Source organism: Emys orbicularis, chromosome 6 (assembly GCF_028017835.1).
Source record: "Emys orbicularis isolate rEmyOrb1 chromosome 6, rEmyOrb1.hap1, whole genome shotgun sequence".
In the NCBI taxonomy this organism is placed as follows: domain Eukaryota; kingdom Metazoa; phylum Chordata; order Testudines; family Emydidae; genus Emys; species Emys orbicularis.
Genome location: NC_088688.1, coordinates 16,007,175 through 16,031,616, shown reverse-complemented (window position 1 = coordinate 16,031,616; position 24,442 = coordinate 16,007,175). Strand labels below are relative to the sequence as shown.

At 42.8% G+C, this 24,442-nt stretch overlaps 1 protein-coding gene across 1 annotated transcript in view; it reads left to right on the top strand.

The window, feature by feature from the left end:
* The window catches only part of MYO5B (myosin VB), a 256,177-nt gene that overhangs the window by 85,585 nt on the left and 146,150 nt on the right, over positions 1-24,442 (top strand). Inside the window, exons 7-11 of the mRNA XM_065406951.1 lie at positions 3,654-3,761; positions 7,222-7,331; positions 10,672-10,937; positions 21,924-22,005; positions 23,688-23,828. Coding sequence (XP_065263023.1) covers positions 3,654-3,761; positions 7,222-7,331; positions 10,672-10,937; positions 21,924-22,005; positions 23,688-23,828 — 707 coding nt within the window. The remainder of the gene's footprint in view (positions 1-3,653; positions 3,762-7,221; positions 7,332-10,671; positions 10,938-21,923; positions 22,006-23,687; positions 23,829-24,442) is intronic.

The window sequence follows — 24,442 nt, the reverse complement described above, 5'->3', positions numbered from 1 at the left end:
TCTACCCAGCAGATTGTTGTGCCACAGCGTGGTTAAGGCACTGTATACATAGTTCTGTATCAAATTAGTTACAAGTATATATAGTCACCTTATTTTAATCAAGCTATAGTTTTGATACTGAGTAAACTTGGTTAGGGCACATAACCACGTGAGATCCCCATGCTGATCTCTGTGTCCTTTATTGCAATGGTAGGTTTTCAGACTTGCTACCTGCCTGAGATTTGCTCTTATTTTCAATCTAAGCAACAAGCCTAAATGAATCCATCTGCTATGTGACTAAGCAGTTATTACGCTGCATTTCATACATACAAAATGACTCAGCACATTTACTGTGCCTCTGCATTCAGGTTCCTAGAGGTTGCCTGCCTCTTACACACCCTTCGCTGTGCTCTATCAAAGTTAGATCGTTAAGATCATTGGAGCACAGAGCCGTTATTTGTATTATCTGTGAGCACAGTGCACCTTGTGTGGTGTATTGTACGCAATAAATAATTTTCAAGGTTCATAATTTCAGTTACCTGGCCAAATACCTGGCAGTTCTGGTCATTTGGCCAAGTGACCAAATGAAACAGATACTCAACCAAATCATTAGTTTAGCATAATGGTCCAGATTAAACTCTGGTGTAATTTCATTGAGGCTACTGGGATTACACTGAAGGGAAACATTGATTCCTGCTGTAACACCTGTAGAATAAAGGCTTATAATGGGGATCAAAGAACTGATCTTGTTTATTTCCAGTGACGTTTTCGCCCCCCTCTCCTCCTGCCCATCAGGATTCCAGAAAACAAACGATGTCTCTGTCCCTTATTCTTTACATGGTTCTATATCTGAGCAATGGGATGAAATTTAGGAAAGGGAACATTTGGTTAAAATAAAAATAACCTATTAACATAAATGAGATCTGTTAAACTGTGGAGTCCCTCCCAAAGGAAGTTCTTGGACACCCCGTTATTTGGGATATTTAAAACTAGGCTGGACAAATGATCAATAATGTAGGAAACAATCCTGACCTGGCAGGGGGCTTGACTGACTAACTCCAAATAGATGTTTCCAGTGTTAGACCACAGAACTGCGAGTTTGGTTAGTGATACCTGTGGGACCCACTGGAGTATATGTTTAAGAAGTGTTAATGTTGTCTATACTCCCAACCTGAACATACACCTGACCAAATGCACATGGGAAGGTTATGAATGAGTGGAGACATTCAGGTGGCGTTATTGAGGAGTTTTTAAGTCACTGGCAGCCCAAAATGGAATTGTACCCATCTGCACAGTAGGCTGTCTTCCCCATTGTTTCGTAATACTATAGTAATGTATTTACATGTCTAATATCTTTCCAAGCTCTGCTTGGCAAGCCCCTCTTATCACATTTAAAATTGGAATGCCAGCTAAGCAGCCAGGCAGTTCTTTCCATACTGTTACCCAGCAGCCTTTAAGAGTCTCGAAAGATGTGGCTGCACAAGAGTTTCCCTTTTAGCTTTAATTTTCTAGCAAGGCTTGGCTCACTCAGAGAAATTAATAAAGTGCATTTATGGCTCTTTGCCTGTGCCTTGAATTCTTCTAGTTTGTTGTAAATGTCTATATTGAGCAATAATACAGGAGTCTTTTCTGTTGCCACTGAAATCTGCAAGAGATTTGCCATTTCCCACAAGCTTTAACTCTTTGTGGGATCTGTACCTTCTAGTGATAGTGCTTCCATTGGAACAGCTTGAAATTCCACAGCTTCAGATTGCCAGGGTTCATGAGAACCATTTTTTGCTTTCTGCTCATGTGGGTTTACATTGACTTTGTATCTGAAACAATTCAAACCCTCCTTATGAAACTAACCAAGACTTGTCTGGTCTCAAGTCAAAATGATGTGAAACTAGCACATTTCTCACATGTTTCAGAGTAGCAGCCGTGTTGGTCTGTATCCGCAAAAAGAACAGGAGTACTTGTGGCACCTTAGAGCAGGGGTAGGCAACCTATGGCACGCATGGCAAAGGCGGCACGTGAGCTGATTTTCAGTGGCACTCACACTGCCCGGGTCCTGGCCACCGGTCCAGGGGGCTCTGCATTTTAATTTAATTTTAAATGAAGCTTCTTAAACATTTTAAAAACCTTATTTACTTTACATACAACAATAGTTTAGTCATATATTATAGACATATAGAAAGACCTTCTAAAAACGTTAAAATGTATTACTGGCACACGAAACCTTAAATTAGCGTGAATAAATGAAGACTCGGCACACCACTTCTGAAAGGTTGCCGACCCCTGCCTTAGAGACTAACACATTTATTTGAGCGTGGGCTGTAGCCCACGAAAGCTTGTGCTCAAATAAATTTGTTAGTCTCTAAGGTGCCACAAGTTCTCCTGTTCTTATTTCTCACATGGTTTCCACCCAAAATTCAGTCCCGAGTTTGCTCAAAAGTCCACTTAGGCTGGGAAAAAATTGGGGAAAACCTCAGCAAACTACTTGGTACGCCTAGCTTGAGTTTTATTCCTGTAATAAAACCACCAATTCAGGGAAGTTACACTTTGTTTGGCATTCTGTTCAATTTTACACAGATCTAGTTACCTCTGTTCCAGTCATTTTATCCATCCATGTGCTGAACTCCTATAGACTTCAATAGGGATCCTGCACATGGAGGGCCTGGCAAAGTTGCATTAAAATATAGACAGTTCCACAACGTTCACTGTACTGAATAGTGTGACTGTGTTTGCCAACATTTGCTTGGGTGTCCCTGCATTTCAGTACGCAGCCAATAATATATCAAGAAGCACAGTGTAGGATAAGTATTAAAATGCTCACTCATGTTTAAAATACAGCTATCTCACTTAAAAACCCCGAGTTCCTGCTCGTTGTCCCAAAGATCAGCTTGTCAAATGACTAGTTAATCAAGCAGAAGAGCTGAACTAATCGTAGAGATGGGAAGCTTTAAATATACACATTATGTAGGTTCAGGCAGAGACTATAAATTCTGTGCAATGTAATTGATATTGTCTCCCATGAACAGACAGTAAATCCATGCTACATTGTGCCAAACTGTTCACACTTCAGTAAAAGTGGAATTAGTTTTATGCTGAAAAATAACTCTTCAAAACGGGCAACATGGAGTTCCAGGTTTGGATCCCATTGATTTCTGTATCAAACGCAATTTGCTTACAAGCAAAAACTTTTTTCCTCCTAACTGCCAGACATACATACTCAAACTCATATAAACTTTGGGGTCTGAGTCAAAGTTGGTCTTTCCTTCCATGACCATCTCTGGCAGAAATGTTCTACTGACCAAAATTCAGCCCTCTGTGACACATGTGTAACTTCCACTGTGGGTTTGTACAGGTGTAACTACTTGGAACTTTGAGAACAATTTTGTTGATATACAAGAAAGAACAGAATCCAGCTCCTCCTCTCTGTCGAGTTGGCACTACAGAAATATCTGGAATAGAAAGCACAATGTTTTTATTGCTAAAACAAGCAGATCTGATTGTGTGCACAGACTATTTTTACATAGTCACTTTTTAGAGCAGAACTTTGTTTTAAGGAGACCATCTGCCTTCTAAGGTGGGTGGCTGGGGCGGCTACATGGGGAGTGTTCTAAAGTAAGTACAACTAAATGTAAGCAGCAGGTGATGTGCCTCCATTTATTCTGTGTTTGCTCTTCTTCTAGCATGTGCTGAAGACTTTTTCTACACTTCTATGGGAGGCGACACAACTATTGATGGAGTTGATGATGCTGATGATTTTGACAAAACCAGACATGCTTTCACCCTGCTTGGTAAGGGATTATTTGAAAGGGTCCAGTTGGAAAGCTTCCTAGTAGAACACTTGGATGTCTGTGTCTTGCAAAGGCTTTCAATACTTTGCATAAGCCCTAATGTAATAATGTAACCCTCGGAGGCATAAATCCATTTTCTTTTTGACCTACTTGGTTTTACCTTGCTCTCTGGGTAGGGAATGTGGGAGGATTACACCAAGTTTCTTACACTCACATCAATAGCTAGTGAAACAGAGGGGGGAATTGGGAGAATGACTGACTAGAGATTACCCCAAATGGAACATTTTAGGTTTAAAGCGACATGGCCATTTTCATTTAGTCTCAGTTTTGTTCCGGTTAGTCTGTTTCCAGGAGGTGCAAAAATATCTTTACTTTCTAACTTAGTTCCTATTCAGCCTGGCTAAACACAGGGTGATGTGTGTCATTGCATACACCGTCATACTATCATTGCCAAGTATCAGAGCAATAGAAATAATGGGCCAAATTGGACTCTTCACAGTGTATACACAGTTCACCTTGTAGTCAGTGGAAGCCATGCAGATGTAGCCAACGGTGGAATGTCCCAGTATTAATAACCATATGCAGCGTTCCTCTAGAGTACAGTACAGCAATCTGTCACCTCGGTGACCTGACTGCAGAACTGACTACTTATAAGGAAAATAATTTGTAATAGAGGAAATAATTGGCGCTTTCAGAATCTTATACATTTGCAGGGGTTTATTCCTGTTCTTTAACTGTAGTTAATCTTTTAAATGTAATTTTTAGTTCCTCGCTGCACTTCATTTTATTTCTTCCTATTTTGGAAGAGGCGTTTTTAGCACTGTGTGTGCTGCCTCTTGGGGGGACAAGGGGTCGCTGACCTTGTGGCTGCACCGATCACAGGGGATTACCATATGCACTGTTACAGGTGCGTCCTTCACTTACCCTTCCAGGCTGAGAGTCTCTGAATTACACTCAAATTTCAGATGTACATATTTTTCTCTTTCATTTCTCCTGGTCCAATCTCAGGGGCTCTGCGCCATCCTCATCCTCTTTGGCCTCTGCTGCTTGTGAGCCTGTCAGTTATCCTCTCCTTCTTCACATCTTGCTCAGGCTAGGCTTTTGAGATACTGTCCTCTCGTGGTTCTCCTGTCCCTCCAACTCTTTTGTGTGTCTGTTTTTGCTGGCTCCTCCTCCTCTTCTCTGTTGCACTCTGAGGGTGTCCCCAGGTTCCATCTCTGTGCCCCCCCCCCCCCCAGTCTTTTCACGTCTGTCTCTGGACAGCTGCAACTGCTTACATAGTTTCAATGATCATCTCTATGCTGATGACTCATAAAGTTCTCTCCACCACTGATCTGTCTCCTGTCCAATCCCATGTCTTTTCCTGTCTCTGTGATATCCCACTCTTGGATGTCTTGTCAGGATCTTAAACTGAACATGACTAAACCTGAGCTTCTCATTTTTCACTTGCAAGGTTTCTCTGCTTTCCACCCTCCTTTACCGCTATAACTCCATCACCATCCTCCCCATCTTTTAGGCTAGTAATCTGATTTCTTTTTGTCTCCTCCCTTTCTGGCTCATCCCCCCGCCCCGGCCCGGCTGCATCCAAATCCTGGTGTTTCTCCCTTCTTAACATGTTCACGGTCCAGGGCTGGCTCCAGGCACCAGCCTTCCAAGCAGGTGCTTGGGGCGGCAATCTGCAAGGGGCGGCAGTCCGTGTGTTTTTGCCGCTCCAAACAGCGCGCCGAATTGCCGCCGCGGACGGCAGGGGCAGTCCAAGTGCCGTTAAGGCGGCACGCGCGTTTCCGCGGCGGCAATTCGGCAGCAGCTTCTATGTTCAGCTGCCTGTGGCGGCAATTTGGCGGCAGCTTCTGTCTTCCGGCTGAAGCTGCCGCCGAATTGCCGCCGCCACGGAAACGCGCGTGCCGCCCTAATGGCACACGGACTGCCCCCGCTGTCCGCGGCGGCAATTCGGCGTGCTGCTTGGGGCGGCAAAAACAGTAGAGCCGGCCCTGTCAAGGTCTGAATGCTTCTTTCCTTTCACCCCAGAGCCAGATCTCTTGTTCAAGTCCTCCTAACATGCCGCCTTGACTACTGCAATGTCCTCCTCTGACCGCCCACAGACACTGCCCCTGCTTTAGTGTCTGCATTTTGTGTGGACTAAAATCACCTTTCTTATCTGTCAGTTTGATCATGTCATCCATGCTCTTCGAATCCCTTCACTGGCTTTGTGTCTCCTCAAGCCCCGCCCCTCCACTAGTGCTCCAAGCCTATGTGCATGTGTCAGCTTTTCATAAAATCACCACCATGCCTTCTTCCACTCAGCCGTCCATGCATGATGCAAACTCCCAGCGCTCATCTGCAAATCCCTTAGCCTGTCCACATTTACCTCTGATAAACAGTGCCATAGAGCAGCCAAGTAGTATTGCTTTTTGTTAACCCTAAATTATTTTTCCGTCACTGTTGATGATAAAAAACAAATCTCTGGAGATATAAAAGCAGGCTCGACAGACCGAGAACATCCAGAGCAAGTCATAAACCTGTAGAACATGATGTGCGGAGCAGGCAGTGAACATTTAAAGAGGAACAGAAATCTGCTGAGATTTAAAGTGAGATTTTGCAGGGTAACAATATTCAGATTTCTGGGAGTGATGTTCCTGCTGGGGAAGCTAACCAGTATCTGTCAGAAAACACTGGAGAAGGGAAAGTCTTGCACCAGCAATGGAAAGCCATTAACAAGTACGTCTGTCACACACTTGCAAGTTTTTTTGGCATGCGGTTTTGGATGTGAATTTTTTTGCACATCCAAAAACGTTAAACTGCAGGTGCAAGTGGGAGTGGGCAAACTGGGCAGTCAGCCGTGTAGCTCGGATGTTAAGGGCTTTATTGTACAACTCTCTCACGTTGGTACAAGTGATCCCAGTGACTCCAATGGGGACTATTTGAGTAAGTGCTCTTCCTTGGCACTGTTAATACCCAGTAACAATTTTAAATACTGGCTTACAGCAGTAGCATAGCTTAACCTGGTTTCACTGGTATTGGCCTGCAATTTGTGCGCCACAATTGTTTGTACGATCTTACAATTATTACAGGTAAGCAGTTTTTCCCTTTTGTGTTATAAAAAACAAAGCAAGCCCCTATACAGTCTCCTCTGCAGTTGGTTGAATTGAAATCCCAAATGAGTTTAAATGATCATCATAGAGTAGTTTCTTAGCTTTCATGCAAGTTTAAAATAGTATCCGATCCATCTGTAATAAAATCACCTTGATATGACTGTTTAGGGTGTGAAGATTTAACAGTTCATATGAGACGTTCCTCTTGCAATCTCAGCTGTCACCTTGAATGATGATTGTTTATTGAGGGCATTCTGACTGTTTTTGAAATCATCCATCCGGAAAGGAAATCGAACCATATAAATATTTTAAAAGAGAATAAAACACTTTTTATGTTGTGAAAATTGGATGTCAATTGTTTCTTTCAGGAGTGAAAGAGTCCCATCAGATGAGCATTTTTAAGATAATAGCTTCCATCCTGCACCTAGGAAACTTGGAAATTCAAGCAGAACGAGATGGAGACTCTTGTAGTATATCGGTAAGTTTTTAGCAGGCACAGAAGATATTGTGTGTGCAATTTTGTGTATTAATAAATCCAGCCAAGTTGCCTGTCTCTTGCTACAAAGGATGCCATCAAATATGTTTAGTTAATAACTTAATTTCTATTTATTTTCTCTTGTTTTATTGCTTTTGTAGGCAACTTATCAATAAATCTTATTTCCCTGATGTGTTTGTCTCTTTCCATCTGGGAAATAATGCAACCTGACTTGTTTTCACTTGTAAAGCAACATGACTGTGTTTGCTTACTTCCTGGTTTTTTAAAGTACAATGGTTGTCACCCTTAAAAACTGACCAATTGCCCTAGCTAACAAATCTAATGTTACCTCAGTGTTTGCAGTATTCCCTGGAGTAAATATTAGGGAAACAGAGAGAGTATTGCAAATACTGAGGTAACAATACAGAGGTACAAATACTGTGATCCTTACCCCCTATGCAAGGTAAAAATTGACAAGTCTTTAAAGGCAACCAGTGTATCAGACTCAATAGTGCTGTCTGCAGAATAGTGTTTGGGAATACACGCACCCTATGAGCAATGCTAGTGCTGAATCAGTAGCTGCTGGTGAATAAGAATCCGAAACAATGGGCTAGTGCCTCCTCTGTAAATGTAACTCCACTGACTTCAGTTGACTGGTTTTGGATTTTCCCCAGGCGCAGAATTTGGTCAGTCCTGGTGTCTCTCAAATACTGAGGGGATTTAAAGAAGAATGGAATGGGAGCAACTTTTGATACCTTTTCAGACTGTAATAATTTTCAGTATGTGTCAGAACTCTGGCCTAAACCATTTCCCCATGTTCTTATGGGGTTTTTTTTTTTTTTTTTTTTTTTTTTTGGTTTCTGGGTTAGATTTGGGATGCATATTGCAGCACAGGCTTTCAGAAATGGTAGTGATTATGGGTGCCATTGTTTATATATTTATTTTTTGGGTGCCCAACTTGAAATATCTTTTAAAAGGGCTGAATTTGCTCTCTTAAATTCAGGCCCCTTTAAGGTATTTCCAACTGGATCCAGAATTCATCACTTTTGGAAATGTTGGCCTGTCAGCACAAGTATAAATGCTGGAATAAAGAAATGGTCCTATTGTGCAACTAATTAAATTATCTGGTTTTGGTTGCTGGAGTTCAGAGCTGTGAGAAATGATGCTGCCATATATTTGTCATTGAAATGTAGCCATCCAGTACGTAAAGGAGTACAACATAGATAGCAACACAGGGCGGCTATGTACCACATATATTTATTAAAAGAATACTAAAATACTAAAAATACTTGTTGTCCTACCAGTTATCACCATGTCCCATACTGGGTAGTTTATCCTTAATTAAAATATTAGGATGTGCTCTGCACATATTGCTAGTGTTACCCTGGAGATGCTCAGTGTGCAGTTAGTTGGACACGGGGGGGCAATTTGTTTTAGATATTTGGCAATCTGGGCGCATAAAACTAATCTGCTCCCACAATGCTGAATTCTGTAATGGATTTAGCATTATTTAATTAAGTTTAAATGTGACTGCATGAAATAAACTCCGTCCTGGTTATTACTTTTAATCAGCAATCAGAAAAATGTGGGAGAGCCAAAAAGCATCCTAGAGGATTTAAAAAAGCATTTTTACACCCCCCCCCAAAAATTATCTAGCTGGGTATTTTTGTTTTACTTTATTTTGAAGTATGATGTAATGTTAACAAAAGACTGAACAATTTCCCACTCTTACAAGAAGGTGCCTGCAGGCTCACTCACATGTACTGTATGAAACCCAGGAATGGGCCAGGACTTTGTTGGTTTCTGCCACTAAAAACAAATGTGAACTTAAGACTCTTAACTAACTACATTTTTTAAAAATAACGACTGGAAAATAGGTCAACAACAACCACTTAATCTCATATACTTTGGGGGCCTAATTATACCAAGAAATACCAAGAGTGCTTTGCAAAAGGCATGATGTAATTTAATAATACAGTTGGCAGTGCCAAGCTAATCATTTAGAGCCTGATCCAAAGCCCGTTGAAGTAAATGTTGGAGTCTTTGCATTCACTTCAATGGGTTCTGGATCAAGCCCTTAACGGTAAAAGGAATCCAAGTTTTTACTTTGATGTAGAAGGAAACAGCAGCAGCATCTCCAGACAGGGAGTTCTGCCCCCAAGTCCCCTCCCCCCCTCAAAATGCCAAATGGTTGAAGTACTATCTGGCAGTGGTGGTATATTTAGGGGCTTGTAATAACACAAGGAAGTGCATCTAGAGTAACAGAGCCAGCCATCCTGGTTTTGGTTCTCAATCACTTAATGGGAGTTGAGGTTGCTCAGCAACTCGCAGGATAGTGTCCTTAGAGAGCTGGTTATCTGTTAGGTGTTGCATAGTTTGAGCTTTGTAGAAGGAACAAAACTGAACCATTGTAGATACTCTACTCCTTTTTATTAAGGTTGTGTCACTTAAGGGGGGCGGGGTAGCTCAGTGGTTTGAGCATTGGCCTGCTAAACCCAGGGTTGTGAGTTCAATCCTTGAGGGGGCCACTTAGGGATCTGGGGCAAAATCAGTACTTGGTCCTGCTAGTGAAGGCAGGGGGCTGGACTTGATGACCTTGCAAGGTCCCTTCCAGTTCTAGGAGATGGGATATCTCCATTAATTTATTATTTATTAAGATGCCCAGGGCATAGAGAAGCCATACAGTGTGTGGTTCTGTGGTTGCAAAACGAACAGCGTTGTGTGGAGCTGGGCTCCATTTAATGTATCTTCCCAAAGTCTAGAGAGCTTCAGTTAAATGTTCTCATTTTTATGTCATCTCTGTCAACCACAGTTAAACAAGATAGAATCTCAGATAGAAACCAACTGCTGATTTCATTACAGTATTTTGATCCTGATCCTGGAAATCTAGAATTAAAATTTCATTCTGAATCAAACTTCTCTCTAGGAATCTACCACCAGGTCATTCATCTCTTCAGTGGTTAACATTATTTCAAGAGATTATCTCATTCTGAATCTATGATAAATAGATAGTCCCTACAAATTAGTTATCCACAGTTAATGACCAAGTAGGAAATTAACATCATGAAGCCAATCTGAGGTTGGTTAAAATCCTAAATTGCACAATAACTCTAGTATTGCCAATCTCAGTGAGACAGCTTCTGTTCTAAATGGTATTTGTGAGGCAGCAGTTTCAGAAATGGACCTGATTCCTGAGGACTAAAGCTGTTTTGTTTTTTTCCTCCCCACACTTTCCAATCAGAATAGTAGGCAGCCCTGTAGCTTAGACATGTGGGTGTTTTCTTGTCTCCCAGCCTCAGCTCGTTGAGCTCCTGCTGAATTTATATTTCTCTTTATATCCTAGAAACAGGATGAACACCTGAATAATTTTTGCAGATTGCTTGGAGTGGAGCACAGCCAGATGGAGCACTGGCTGTGCCATCGGAAGCTTGTCACAACAGCTGAGACGTACATCAAGCCCATGTCTGTGCAGCAAGTCGTGAATGCCAGGAATGCGCTGGCCAAGCATATATATGCCCAGCTGTTTAACTGGATTGTGGAGCATATCAACAAAGCCCTGCATACCACTGTCAAGCAGCACTCATTCATTGGAGTTCTGGATATCTATGGGTAGGAAAGGCCTCTGTTTCTTCCGCTTTCTTTAGCTTACCATGTTCCACTTCAGTTAAACATGAGTTTTTAGAAATCTGATCCATGCAAAATCTGTTCCAGAATGGATTGCTAGGGGTGACTGTATTTGCAATACATTGAATGGTAGAAGTTGCATTGAGCAGGATTACTTGTAGCCTGATCCTGCAAAGTGCTGAGCTCCAGGAGCACTGGTGTCATCCTCTGCCTTCCCTAAAGTGCCCAGCCCCTTGCAGGATCATGCCGTTATTACTTTCCCCCTCTAAAACAATAAAGACAATGGATCAGGCTTGTAGGGAACTCAGACGTAGTGCAACTCTCTTTATAGTGAAGTAGAATTATGACGACTTGTTTAGACTACCCTGTCAGTGTATTGGGGCTGTTACTGCACAGACACCATGAGTTCTCCTTTCTGTGGGCTCCCGCCTAGGAGGATGACATGGTGTGCTACAATTGGTGACCTGTGCTAAACAAGTAACAAAGTCCTTGCCCCTGAGAGCTTACAGTATGAGGGTACAAGCTGGTACAGTGGAAAGAGAACAAGTACAGAGCATTATGTGTTGTCTGTATTACAAAATTGGAACCCTGCTTCAGATTTCAAAGCCCCTCCCCCCACTCTCTTGCACACTTGGGTCTGTTTGGATGTTGGACTTTGGTCCGGGCCCATCTCTATTACATGTGGGTATCCAGTAGGTTTTTGTGAAGGAGGAGGGAGAAGGGGCTTTGTGTATATTAAAGTCCTGACTGCTTTCATTGAATTCCAATGTGCATATACTATCTATTAGAGCAGCCCTCCATTTAGACCAGTGGTCCCCAAACTTTTGAGGGTTGCACCCCTGTCCATGCCCCCCTCCCAGGGCCGGGAGCATGAACATGGCACAGGGGGCCGGGGGAAGGGGACACACAGGAGTAAGGGGGCTGAGTCTGGGGCCACAGCTGGGGGTGGGTCTGGAGCCGGGAGCAGGGCGAGGGCGAGAGCAGAGCTGCAGCCAGGCATGGAGGGGGGCAGCAGCCAGGTGTGGCTCCACTCCCTCCCACAGCCTCAACCTTGGCTGTGGGCCAGGAACAGAGCCACAACCAGAGGCTGGGGGCAGGGGTGGGACAGGGAATGGATAGGGTTGCCAACCATCCAGGATTGGCCTGGAGTCTCCTGAAAATGGCATCGATCTGCTGGTGACTATTGAAAGCAATCTGGGAGGCTTTAATAGGATATTTTAAGAAAATGACATTACATCTTGTTGGGGGGGAAAAAATCTCCTGGAATAGCTTCAGTCAGAGTTGGTAACCCTAGGAATGGAGCCACCGCCGGGCTGTGGTGGGGGACAGAAGCCAGGCCCCTGTCTTGGTGTGGAGCCATGCTGGGGCTGGGAGCCGGGGCCATGGCTGGCAGCGGGGACGGAGCAGAGCTGGGGGTTGGGTGGGGCTTGGGTTGCGCTTTCTCCTCTCCGTCCATGAGGGCTGGCCTGGGCCCCGCTGTGCCCCCCCAAACGTTCCTCTGCACCCACCTATGGGGGTGGGCCACACAGTTTGAGGATCTCTGACTTAGACTAAAGGATGATCTTGTGACTAAGGTACAAGACGGGAGGTCAAAGAGCTGGATTCTCTTCCTAGCTCTGCTGTTGACTTGCTGGGTGACCTTCAATTAAATTGCTCTGTGCCTCAGCTTGCTTAGCTCTGAAATGTAATACCTGTGTCACAAGGGTGAGGTGAAGCAAGATGGGGTTGCAGTGTCCCTCGGGTTTGGCCCCGCCCCCCTGACTGGACCAAATTTGTGTGAGTGGAGTTGTGACCTGTCTCATTGGGTTGCAGTGCTATTCACTCAAATTTGGCCTACCCAGACTACTGTCATCATGATGGCTGGGCCAAACTTGAGTGGTGCTGGGACCCCAGATGTTGCAGTGCCTGGAACAGGGAGCCAAGTCCAGCCAGCCCCCTGGGACAGGAGCTGCCACATGACCCTTTGAAACATTCTGGTAACCCAATTTTGGATCCTGACCAACGGGTTGGGTAATCTGGCCTTAGAACTTAGGCCAGGTTTGCCCAGAAGCTCATGTACGAGGATGGGGATTCCCTTTAAACCCAGTGCAGCCTGTGTCACCTTTCATCACCTGCGTTCAAGGGCCAGCAGCAGAGTGGCTATAGCAGGAGCTTGATTATTTCCACATCACTGCTGCAGAACAAGAGCTGGGCAGCCTGCCAGGTCCCCAGAAGATCCAGACCAGTGGAGAGTGGGAGCTTGTTCCATCCCTATCCTTACAGCTAAAGGAAAAGAGGTGGAACAATGGGACTGCCAGCAACCCCCGTAAGAGCTGGAAGTGGCGACAGCTAGCTAATCAGCCATCCCCACCCTGAAGACGTCAGGAAGAATGGACCAGGTAGACGGCCACTGGCCCACCTGCATACAACTGTTAGACATAACAGAGAGCTCAGGGTCTCTTGTGAAGAAGTGATTAGTGGAAGGGCAGGGCAAGATGCCAAGCAACAGAGAAAGAAGCCCAACACCAGGCATAAAACCCACCTGATGGCAGGCGCAGTCACAAACTTGGCTTGTCAAATTCTAATGAGTTTAGAACTCAAAAATGATACCCCCATCTAAGCGTATTTTGAGTTCTTTACAGAAAGCTCTCACAATCCTAGTCACTACTCAGTTAATGGAATTGGGGCAGGATTCTCACTTCTGCATAAAGCACCATGGGATTTTTAACATTGTTTTCTCATGGCTGGGACGTCCGTTAAATATCCCATCTGAGAGAAAGCCCCTACCCTCAGCCACCAAGCCCTCCCATCCCCCCAGCCCACAAAAACACAATGCTCAAGCATCAGTGAAGTACTGACTGTGCTGGAAGAGACGCTGCCTACACATTCACTATCAGCACGTCCTGCAACACCTTCATGATCCTGGAAGGCTCCCATCAAAATTCTGAGCCAGTGTGATCCTGCCTACTTTGGGATCTGACAACAGAGCAGTTTGAAGTGGTGTGGCTGTTGGCATAGGGATTTGTTAGCACTGAGGGTGACCCACATGGATACTACAAGATCCAGAGAATCCTTGAGGCCAAGAAGTTGCCAGCTGCAGACAGCATACGCTGAGGAGTGGTTCTAAAGGAGTGTAAGTCAGAGGAGCTTTTAACAAAATATTGTTTCCTGTCCAAGTTGCCTTGATTCCAGAGAGATTCCCTGTGGACTGTAATGTGTCAGAAAAATGTTGTTATTGAAGAAGGAGCCATATGGACTGTACCAGGAAAGCGTAGACCAGTCAGTTGACATCAAAGTAAGAAACAGACAAGCACTTGCAGAAATGTAAATAAAAGTTGATTAGAGGGTAATGCCCATGAAATATTAAGTTAGACAAGAAAACCTCCATTACCGTGACACAACCACAAGACCTTTCTGCTGAAGATCACAAAAATGTGTTTCCCCTAAAACACTGAACCAAGATGGCACAGTCTTGCACAAGATTGCAAGATTGCGCAGATGCTGCTGGCGTAAGAGTTATTCGCTGGGTACAATGGTGTGAGCTGAGACAAAGTAAAATTGTCCCCAGTTCCGATGCCCCTCTACCAGATGGGCATTCCATTACTCCTTCTTTGCTTTTGTGAGTATTTCATCTAGCTTAATGTGGGGATTGTGGCATTAATAAGTTCTGTATAACCTCTTCCTTCTGAAAGAGTGATGTTGCAAGGTAAAGGACTTGTCTGTGTGTTAGCTTAGCAATCAGCTTCCTTATTCTCCCTCACACATAATCAGGCCTGGGACCTTTTAGGCTGGGATTTTTAGACCCCTTTGACAAGGCTAGCCTTAGCACTTATTAACATTTTTAAAGTGAATTGGTGTATGAATTCAGTGCTAGTGAAAGGTTCTGAATGGATGTCTGTGGAAACCAAAGCAGCAGAGGAAAGAGATTATTTTACTGATTCCATTAAGAAATGATTGCATAGGGTTCTGCCCTTAAATGTTCACAGGGAAAACCAGCATAAGGCTGTGCACCCCACCAGAGAGTAAATGGCAGTTCCTCTCCTGCGAAAACAGTGTTATCCTCAGAATTGCCTGGTGCGCTAAGGACTGGACTTGGAGCTCCCAGCACTGACTCCTGATGGAGCCTTGAACAAGTAACTTAAACTCTATCAGTTTCCCTACCTGTAAAATGAGAGATAATACTGACCTATCTCATAGGGAGTTGATGATTATTTAGCTAATGGTCATAAGTCTTTGAAGATAAATGTACTATATAAAAGGTAAGAATTCACAACTTTATTATTATAACACAGCGTATATGGTTCTTATCACCTTGAATCTTGCTTAAGGTTACATTGTACTAAAAGGTATATATAGTTATAGACTACATTGTATCTTGGAATATATTTAAGATGTCCAGCCAAATCCTGGACGTTATCCCTATGGGAGATGGGTGTTTGCTCTTTGTACCTTTATCACGAACCCATGATTTTTTGATACTGAAATGTTGTTTGTAAAGGAACAAAAATGTGTCCTTGAAGGATTTACTTATTATCCAATGTTATAGCTGAGGCTGATAGCACTGCCTATTACTAAGGTTGCCTAATATTGCTCATTATAAGGCCCTGGTTTTCAGTCCTTTAACCACCTGGGCTAAACTTTTCTGTGCCAGAGTCTGCCTCAGGGCGATTTATTTATTTATTTATTTATTTATTTATTCAAATTTCAGCCAAAACAATTCAGCTGTTTCTGAGAACAAAACTGACGAGAAATTTGTTGTTTTGCCCATGTTAAAAAATTCTGCCCATGCTGGGCATGCTCCAGCCTTGACTGAACAGATTTCCCTGTAATTGCATCTCTGGTCTGCAGCAGTGTGGGCTAGGTCTGGGCACCTGAACTGCAAGACCAGGGAGCCTCTCCTGTGCTCTCAATGTCTCCCCTGCTGGCACCCAGGCAGTGTGGAGGAGGAAACTGCGTGATTTGAATACAGTGGGGATAAGAGCTGCAGGATGGGTAACAGAGAGGGTCTGGGAGTGGGTGGGAAGGGAGAATAGGGCTGGATGGTATGGGGGAGGAGAGAGGGAGATTGGGCTGGCGAGGCAAGGATTCTGGGACTTGGAGGAAGAACCTGAGGTTGGACAAGAAGCCTGGGGAGGGAGATTGGGGCCAGGGAATGGGGGTGGGAGAGGAGTGGGGCAACTGGAGGGCAGGCTGGGGTAGAGAGACAGATAAGAGGAGGAGCTGGGGCAGAGGGAGAACTGTGAATTGCTGGGCAAGGGGACTGGGAGTAGGGATGGAGACTGGAGGGGTGAAACTGACTTGCTGAGCAAGAAGACTGGGTTTGGACTGAGAAACCGTAGGAGTTGAGAGTGGATGGCAAGAAGAAATATCTAGAAAACATGACCTACAAGGCAAGATTGAAAAAGCTGGGTTTGTGTAGTCTGGAAAAGAGAAGACTGAGGGGAGACATAAGTCTTCAAGCATGTATATAAAGAGGAGGGTGATAAATTGTTCTCTTTATCCACTGAGGACAGGACAAGAAGTAATGGGCTTAAATTGCAACAAGGGAAATTTAGGTTAGACATGAGGGGAAAAACTGTCAGGGTAGTTAAACATTGGAACAAATTACCAAAAATATCCAACATATACTGTTCCTCAGCTCCCCATATTTAAAGTGAGGGTAATACCCCCTCATCTCAGAGGTGTGAAAATAATTCATTAATATTTGTCCAGTACTCCAATACTGTAGTGGTGAGCACTGTAGAAAATCCCATGAGGAAATTAACAGTTCTGTCTTCAGAGCAGAGCTTGAGTAGTGTGCAGTAAATAAGGCCTGGGGCCACACATTGAACAGTGAGGATAAAACAAAATATTGAATAGCTGCTCATTAATTAAACACCATCCATTCTGTGCCCTAAATATGGTAGGGGTCTTGTTAGGGTGACCAGATGTCCCGATTTTATAGGGACAGTCCCGATATTTGAGGCTTTTTCTTATATAGAAGCCTATTACCGCCCACCCCCGTCCCGATTTTTCACAGTTGCTGTCTGGTCACCCTAGGTCTTGTGGAAAAAATAGTATGTGATCAAGTCATAGGTGCCAACTCTGGGGGTGCTCCAGGGCTGGAGTATCCATGGAAAAAAACTAGCAGGTGCTCAGCACCCACCGGCAGCCAGCTCCCCCATTCTCCCAGTGCCTCTCCTCCACTGGCAGCCCCGCTAATCAACTTCTCCCCCTCCCAGGAGGTGCTGGGAGGGAGAGGCAGGAGTGGGGAGGGGACAGAAAGAGGCATTGTAAAAGAAGGATTATCTAAATACAGCATTTATTGTTTTGGCCAGGCAGGTAACTGGTGTGCAGTACCTTTCCATAATGTATTTTGTAATCCTCCATGAAATTACCGTGGTCTGTTGTTCTTTGTTTTGGCTTTTAAAAGCAGTGAGGACACAACATTTGATTCATATGTAAATAGTGGGACACTTACTACCAGAAGTCTTGAAACTCAAAGTAAGGCCTGACACTTTGTTGTTAACTCCTGCTTTTGTGCTGCTTTCTCCCACTCACAGAACCAGTTGCCTGTTTGTTTTTGGTTTCCAGTGCTGGTGAAAGGTCTGGTATATTTACAGCCTTGCTGAGGACCTCTGTTTCTACTCAGAACAAGTACAGCATGCACAGAGACAACTTAGGCTTCGCCTGCCTCAGCCCTGACCAAGTGATGCCACCTCTAGGGATGAGCCAAAAGTTTGGTCTTCATGGCCTACTCAGTCCCTCATGCCTGAGTCTGTCTGTCAGCAATAAGGGCAGTGATGATGGGGAGTGGGGTTGTGATCATCTCCTTGCTAAACTGAAAAAAAAAATTCCCTAAACCTTTCTGTAATTCAGACTCCTGAGTCAGCAAAGGTAACCCTAGATGGGAGTCAAGACAGTGAGTCAGAGCTGCCTATATCTGCTCAAGTCTGAGACCCAAAATTGTTCTTGAGCATCCTAGGAGCGTAATTCTCCTTCTTATAAGGGAGTTAATGATGCCAGATCCTGATTCACTGGCAGACGTGGGGATAGTTTGTTTTATTTCTTTACTATTTGCAATATGAAAAGATACAAAAATGTACAGATGAGCATGAGACTGGTCCAACACTCCATACTTAAGATATAGGGTGACCATATGTCCCGATTTTATAGGGACAGTCCTGATTTTTGGGTCTTTTTCTTATATAGGCTCCTATTACCCACCACCCCTGTCCTGATTTTTCACACTTGCTGTCTGGTCACCCTATTAAGATGTGAACTTCTGGGTGGGTTTTGTCATGAGAAAGTTGTAGAATTAAACCTTAATTTTGTTTTGGTAAGTATCAAAAGAGATCCCCATTCTTGGGGCCAAATTCTCAGCTGGTGTAAACTGATGCAGCGTGAGAACTTGGCCTTTGGACACTGAAATGTTCCAGAGATGTCTCCAAAAACTCAGTAAACAAGAGACAAGCATGTAACAATTAGGAAAAATGGGGAAGCACAATGGTAGCACAGATATATATATATATATATATATATATATATATATATATATATATATATATATATATATATATATATATATATATATATATATATATATGCAACAGGCAAGGAATGTGTAAGTTACAAAACAGAGGGAAAGGGAGGCAGAAATACCACATAAAACAAATGTGTAACACAGTTGTACTAATTTAAACATAGAGACAGACTGAGGAGGAGGAGGGTGAGAAATCAGGGAAAGAGAGTCTCATATCCCAGGTCACAACCATCAGTCGGCCAAATCTGGATTAATTCTGCTATGCTGAGTCCATCCAAGCAATATGTATTATTCTATAAGCGACATTACACACTAAGCTGCTGTTTTCTGTCTGTAGGCTGAGAGCAACAGGAGGAAGGTTGCGACTCCCCTGTAACAATTGCCATTATTTACAGTTGTGAGAGTTACTGTGTCCAGTGAACTAGTTAAAAGCTGCCTAGGTATTACTCTGGCTCCCCCTCCTTGCTACCCTGCCCAATCCATTCAATTTATCATCCTGTCTGCTTTTTATTTATTGGTTGAATTGTCAGTCCCCTGTAGCAGATAGGAAGGTATGGGGGAAGGTTTCCTATTTTTATTTTTTGCACCAAGGTTTAGTGAATGCAATGAAATTAATTGAAACAAAAGAGCCATTTGTTTGCTTTTCCCATTAGGAGATCATCCTAGCACAAGGTATCTTTCAAGAGCAAGACCTCCTAGTCAGAACACTTACAGAGCAGACAAAACAAACCGCTCCATCAATTAGCAAATATCAGTGAAACTGTTTCCTTAATTAGCAAGTTCACATAAATTGCCTTTGAGTTGATTCTCAGCTTGATGGATAGCAAAGAAAAATGCTTTAAGGTAGGGTTTTCCTTTTCATGTGACTGAGCCTTCGCCACCAGGAATATTTGATAAATCACAAACTCCCTTCCCATTTTTTAATTTGTCTCCTGGATCTTGGGAAAATAAATGAATTCAGCTTGGTAAAAGCACACATTTATGTGTCTGGCTTCAGTGCTGAAAATGCATGCTGAGGATTGGAGGCATGATACCACTGCTGCATTCACAGGTTCTTTTGATAGACAGCTTGTTGTGACTAGGTATACAGCTGCTCTCCTAGTCCTGGCAGTCTTTCAGAGGGGATTCACAGATCATATCCTAGGTTTCTGAAGTACAAAAACAGTGTCCACTCTGATATCATTCTCTTCCTCTCTCATTCATTTGCAATATACTTTTCTATCTACCACTCTTCCATGTGCCTTCCCTCCCTCGTTAAATCTGTTTTAATTAAATCTCTCTTCGGCTCATTGCTCAACGTGATCGCCAAGTTGCTGGAATTTGTATTTTTATGGAGTTCCAAAAGACTAGTGTCCATTAGTATCTAGAGGATTTAGGTTATCATGCTTAAAAGAGGAGTTCCAAAGACTCCTATTAAAAGTACTGCAGTAGGATATTTTTCACAGAGCTCATTACACCTGGGAACTCAAGTGAATGCAGTGGTCAAAGAAGTGGGATCGAAATCAAACAGAAACACATCATATGTTCTTCAAGGGCAAATTATGTCAAATAGTCAGCAATATTTTAATGGTGACATGTAAACGGCTTTCAGTTCCAAGTGCCAAGGGAATTTGCTGTACTAAATATTTCAGAGATTGATTTCACTGATATAGCATGAGGAATTGAATTCCTCAGTTTAGAAACTGTTGTGCTGACTTCTGTCATGAATAATAACATCGTTGATCCGTTGTTTAGGAGGTGGGGGAGGAAACCTTATAACCCTGGTAACTCTATTTGATGAGAAGAATGCTGGCAAATGTATTAAACTGGCTCCTAACGACAGAGTTTTGTTAATCAGCCTGAGAATGTTGGATTTCCTTAAAGGCAATTCTGTTACAAAATGTAAAAGCTACAGCCTATCTAACCTCATTCATTTTCAGATGACTGGAGTTAAGTCATTACATTTGATGGTCTGGGAATTGTTACCTGATAATATTCAAGAAATTGGGAAATTATGAACTAATTTTGGGCTGTATCAAATAATGAGACTCTAGAGAGTGGAGTATTACAGTAAGCCTTAAAAATGACAAAGAAGATATTTAAACCCTTTTTCTTTATGGTGCAGTAAGAACATTCTGTCAGTGAACACCGTTCCCATTATCTGACCAATTGCCTTGCTGTGCCTTTTTCTTTACAGTAGGCTTATATTAATTAAATTTAAGAAGTAGGCACTGCCACTTGCTTCTTCCCTCAAAGAATAATTTAAGTTATCTGCGGATGTCAGTCTTTTTTTCGTAGACTTTGCTTTAGAAATACTTATTCACACCATTAACACCCGGTGATACCCTGTGGAATCTAGAAAAATGCTTACAGTATACAGCAACTGGTGTAAAAGTACAGTTATCCAGTTTCATTACAAGTAGTATTTAACTTCTGGCTTGTTTCAGTGGTTTGTAACGGCCTGATTGCAATTTAAGTTATAGTGAAAGGACCAAACTCTCTGCTTGCATCGCTCCATTGAAGTCAGTGGAGTTATGCCAGCAGAATTTAACCCAGTGTTGCCATCGCAGTGGGTTCAGTCCTGCTCCCCCTGAAGTCCGTGGCAAAATTTCCATTGGCTTCAAGAGGAGTAGGAAGGATCAGACTCCGATGCCGTTCTTCAGTATGGAGCTCTTTCAGACCCCTCCCCTGCAGAGGGCTCTCCGGCAAAGGAAGCAGAGCTGGGTATGGGGAGGCGGTGCAAAGGGCACGCACCTCCTGTGTGGATTCTCACTGTGAATGAGCTCCCCCTGCAGAACCTGGGGCACTGATGGGTTTGCGGAAGGGCAGAGATTCAGGATCCATAGCTATGCAGTTGAATGTTTTTCCCCCTTGGCCCAGGGATCTTCTTACGTAGAGGGCATAGTCCTGCGTCTTGAGTATTGTTTGACTGACCGGGGCAGCATTTTTCCCTCTGAATCTAACCCCAAAGTCTGTTTCGAGATCATAATGCCAGGGAAGGAGAGGACCTGCAAGGCCTTAGAGCCCATCCTACAATGAATATTAGAACGAAGATTATAATAATCCCTTCCAAATTCCATTCACAAATATATATTTTATCATAATTCTTCAGTAGCTGATAGCTGAGCAGTCTTCTTCACAATGAAGTTGTGTAGCCTTATTATTTAATACTTTTGTGCCCCAAGTGATTGTTAGCCTTCCTATCTCCGATGGGGATATAATAGCACTATACAAAGTGTTACAAGCTGTACTGGTATTGAACATCTGAGTAGTGCCTAATGAGTGAATCCGTTCCAGTCCCTTAAATTCTGGTATGCGGAGATGCACGTCTTGTGGACTAACATACTTGTGGAGTTGGGAAAGAGGGAATCTGGGGACTCTGATGGGTAACTGATGTTCTCTAGCGTAGCATGTGGATGATAACATCATTACAGAGTTAAGTAGATTTCAGAGGAAGCAACACTTACACTGATTTATTCATTGCTCTGCAGGTTTGAAACTTTTGAAGTGAATAGCTTTGAACAGTTTTGTATCAACTATGCCAACGAAAAACTCCAACAGCAGTTCAACTCGGTAAGGTCAGCTTGAAAATGTTTCATAAGATTAATAGAAAACTTTGGATAAAAGCCTGGCCACATTTCCCTGTGCCAGGCTTCCACTTAGACAAACTTGTCTCCACTCTGGCCAACTCTCACTATTAACATGAATTCGGCAGTTATAACATAATCCACACTGGGCAGCAATCTTGCAGTAGAACTGTACTATGTATTCATTGCTAGAGGTGAGTTTTGCTTGGTTTTGGTTTTGTTATAAATCTCTTAGCAGGTTTGTAAACAATTTATTCCAACCTGGATCCACTGATGTTTCTGAATGGTTTGTATGTGAAACCATTGAGAAAACTGGTTTTTGCATAATTTCAACCCCAAGCCAAGCTAAACCTGGCTGTTCTGAATCTGTTTCAGGATTTAAAGAGAACTCAGGAGTGGAAACCTCTAGGAGGCTGACCTAACCTGCTGCGAACTGAAACTACTTCATGTTGTATGCTTGTATTATACACATTCTAACACAATTTGTAGTGTTTGTCTTGGGATGTGAATAGACAGATGGAATTCAATATCTACATTGCGTAGACACAAAAATGTCAAACTTTACACAATTAAGGGTCTGATTCCAATTTCATTGAAGTCCATGGGAATTTTGCCATTGACTTCAGTAGGAGCAAGATTTGATCCTAATTTTGGATAAAGTGGATCTACAAGAGAATTTGTTAAATTTGAGGAACTAAATTCTGTGGGGCAGTCCTGGTACTTTAAAACTGTTCTGTACATATAGTGATGCACAGTTGCAATATATGTAAAGCATCATACTATATATCAATGCTTCTTTAAGAAATGAAGAGGAAAGTGATGGGTTTAATTTGCACAGTACACAACTGTTTTAATACGTATAACTGTTGCTTCTAAAGCAAATACATTCAAATTCAGTGATGGCATGTTTGAAGAGGTTTTAAAAGCCACCTTTGAAGGAAAACAATGCATCTGAGCCAGACCTTTTTTTTCCTCTCGTGTTTAGAATATCTTAGAAATGATCACAGGAATTTTAACCTCTTGGAAATCAGTCTGAGAAACTTCAGCCTGTGGGGGAACTTTTTTTCCAGAAAGTTGTGTGTATGAAAACAGGAATCCATATTGAAAATGTCTTCTGAATCACAGCTGTGATGTCGATAACTCTTTTAGGAAAATCAACTCACAGTCTCCCACTTGTGTGGAAGTGTGCTCAGATACTTTGATGGTGTGCACCAATATAAGAACCTAGATAGGTAAACATCTAGGGTATTCTAGTTCACTGTATAATTTACCTGTCATGGCATATGAAAATGAGGAATCATTAGGGGAGGAGGCAGAGATCTTGAGTAATGTATAAGCTACATTATGGTCCTCTGATAGGATACCACTCTGACTTATCTGCAGGGACCATTTGAATAATTTTCCAGTGCTATATATAAAGAAAATATCCCCACCCAAGTGCTTTACAATGGTAGACTTTGAGATCCTTAGTCTGTACATGGGACCAACAAATAGCAGAGTTTTTAGTTACACTGCACACTATCTGCAGCTGAAAATTCTAGCACTTCTCGGCCATGTACAGGAAAACTCTACACTTCTAATAATTGCAATAGGTAAGTGGGACGAGGGAAGTTTAATTATTAAAAAGGTAACAGTTCAGTAAAATTTTTCTGTCTTTTCTGATCACAGCATGTATTTAAGCTGGAGCAAGAAGAGTATATGAAGGAACAAATCCCTTGGACTCTTATAGATTTTTATGACAATCAGCCCTGCATAGACCTTATAGAAGCCAAACTTGGTATCTTGGACCTATTGGATGAAGAGTGTAAGGTAAAGAAAAACACTGATGTCATCACTGCCATTTTTATCATTCTCAGAGTAACTTTAGCAGGCTAGTCATGCTGCATTCAGTGTGATGGGTCCCCAAACCAGCACTCTCCAGAAGCAGGAGGGGGCCAATAAAACAGTCCTTGTCCAAAACGAACTGCAATCTGGCGATCTTGTTTAATTCATCACTGCTCCTGGGTTCTCAGGTAGTGGCAGTAGCCTATAGTATCTTTTATCTAATGCATCTGACTAGGAGGCTATGACCACTCCTCTCAGATGCAGAATTTGCAGTAGTCATCCCCTTCTTTGTGACCTCTACACTAGGTAAGGCTATTGCAATGTGCTTTACTTCTGGCTACAGTTGAAGACCACAGGTAAACATCATTTGATGCAGAAGGTTGCTGCCCACTTCCTAAGTTGGGCAGACCACTGACACACCACACCAGTGCTCTCATTTCTACATTGGGTGTAGTTACAGATGTTCGTGCTGATATTTAGTTCCCTAAATGGGACCTGGGGTGTTTTTTTTTTTTTTTTTGAGTTCCCCTCTCCAAGCCTATATCCTTTCACAGCAGTTGAAATTGGCTGCTTTTCCTTGTGGTTCCTAGGATAAAAGT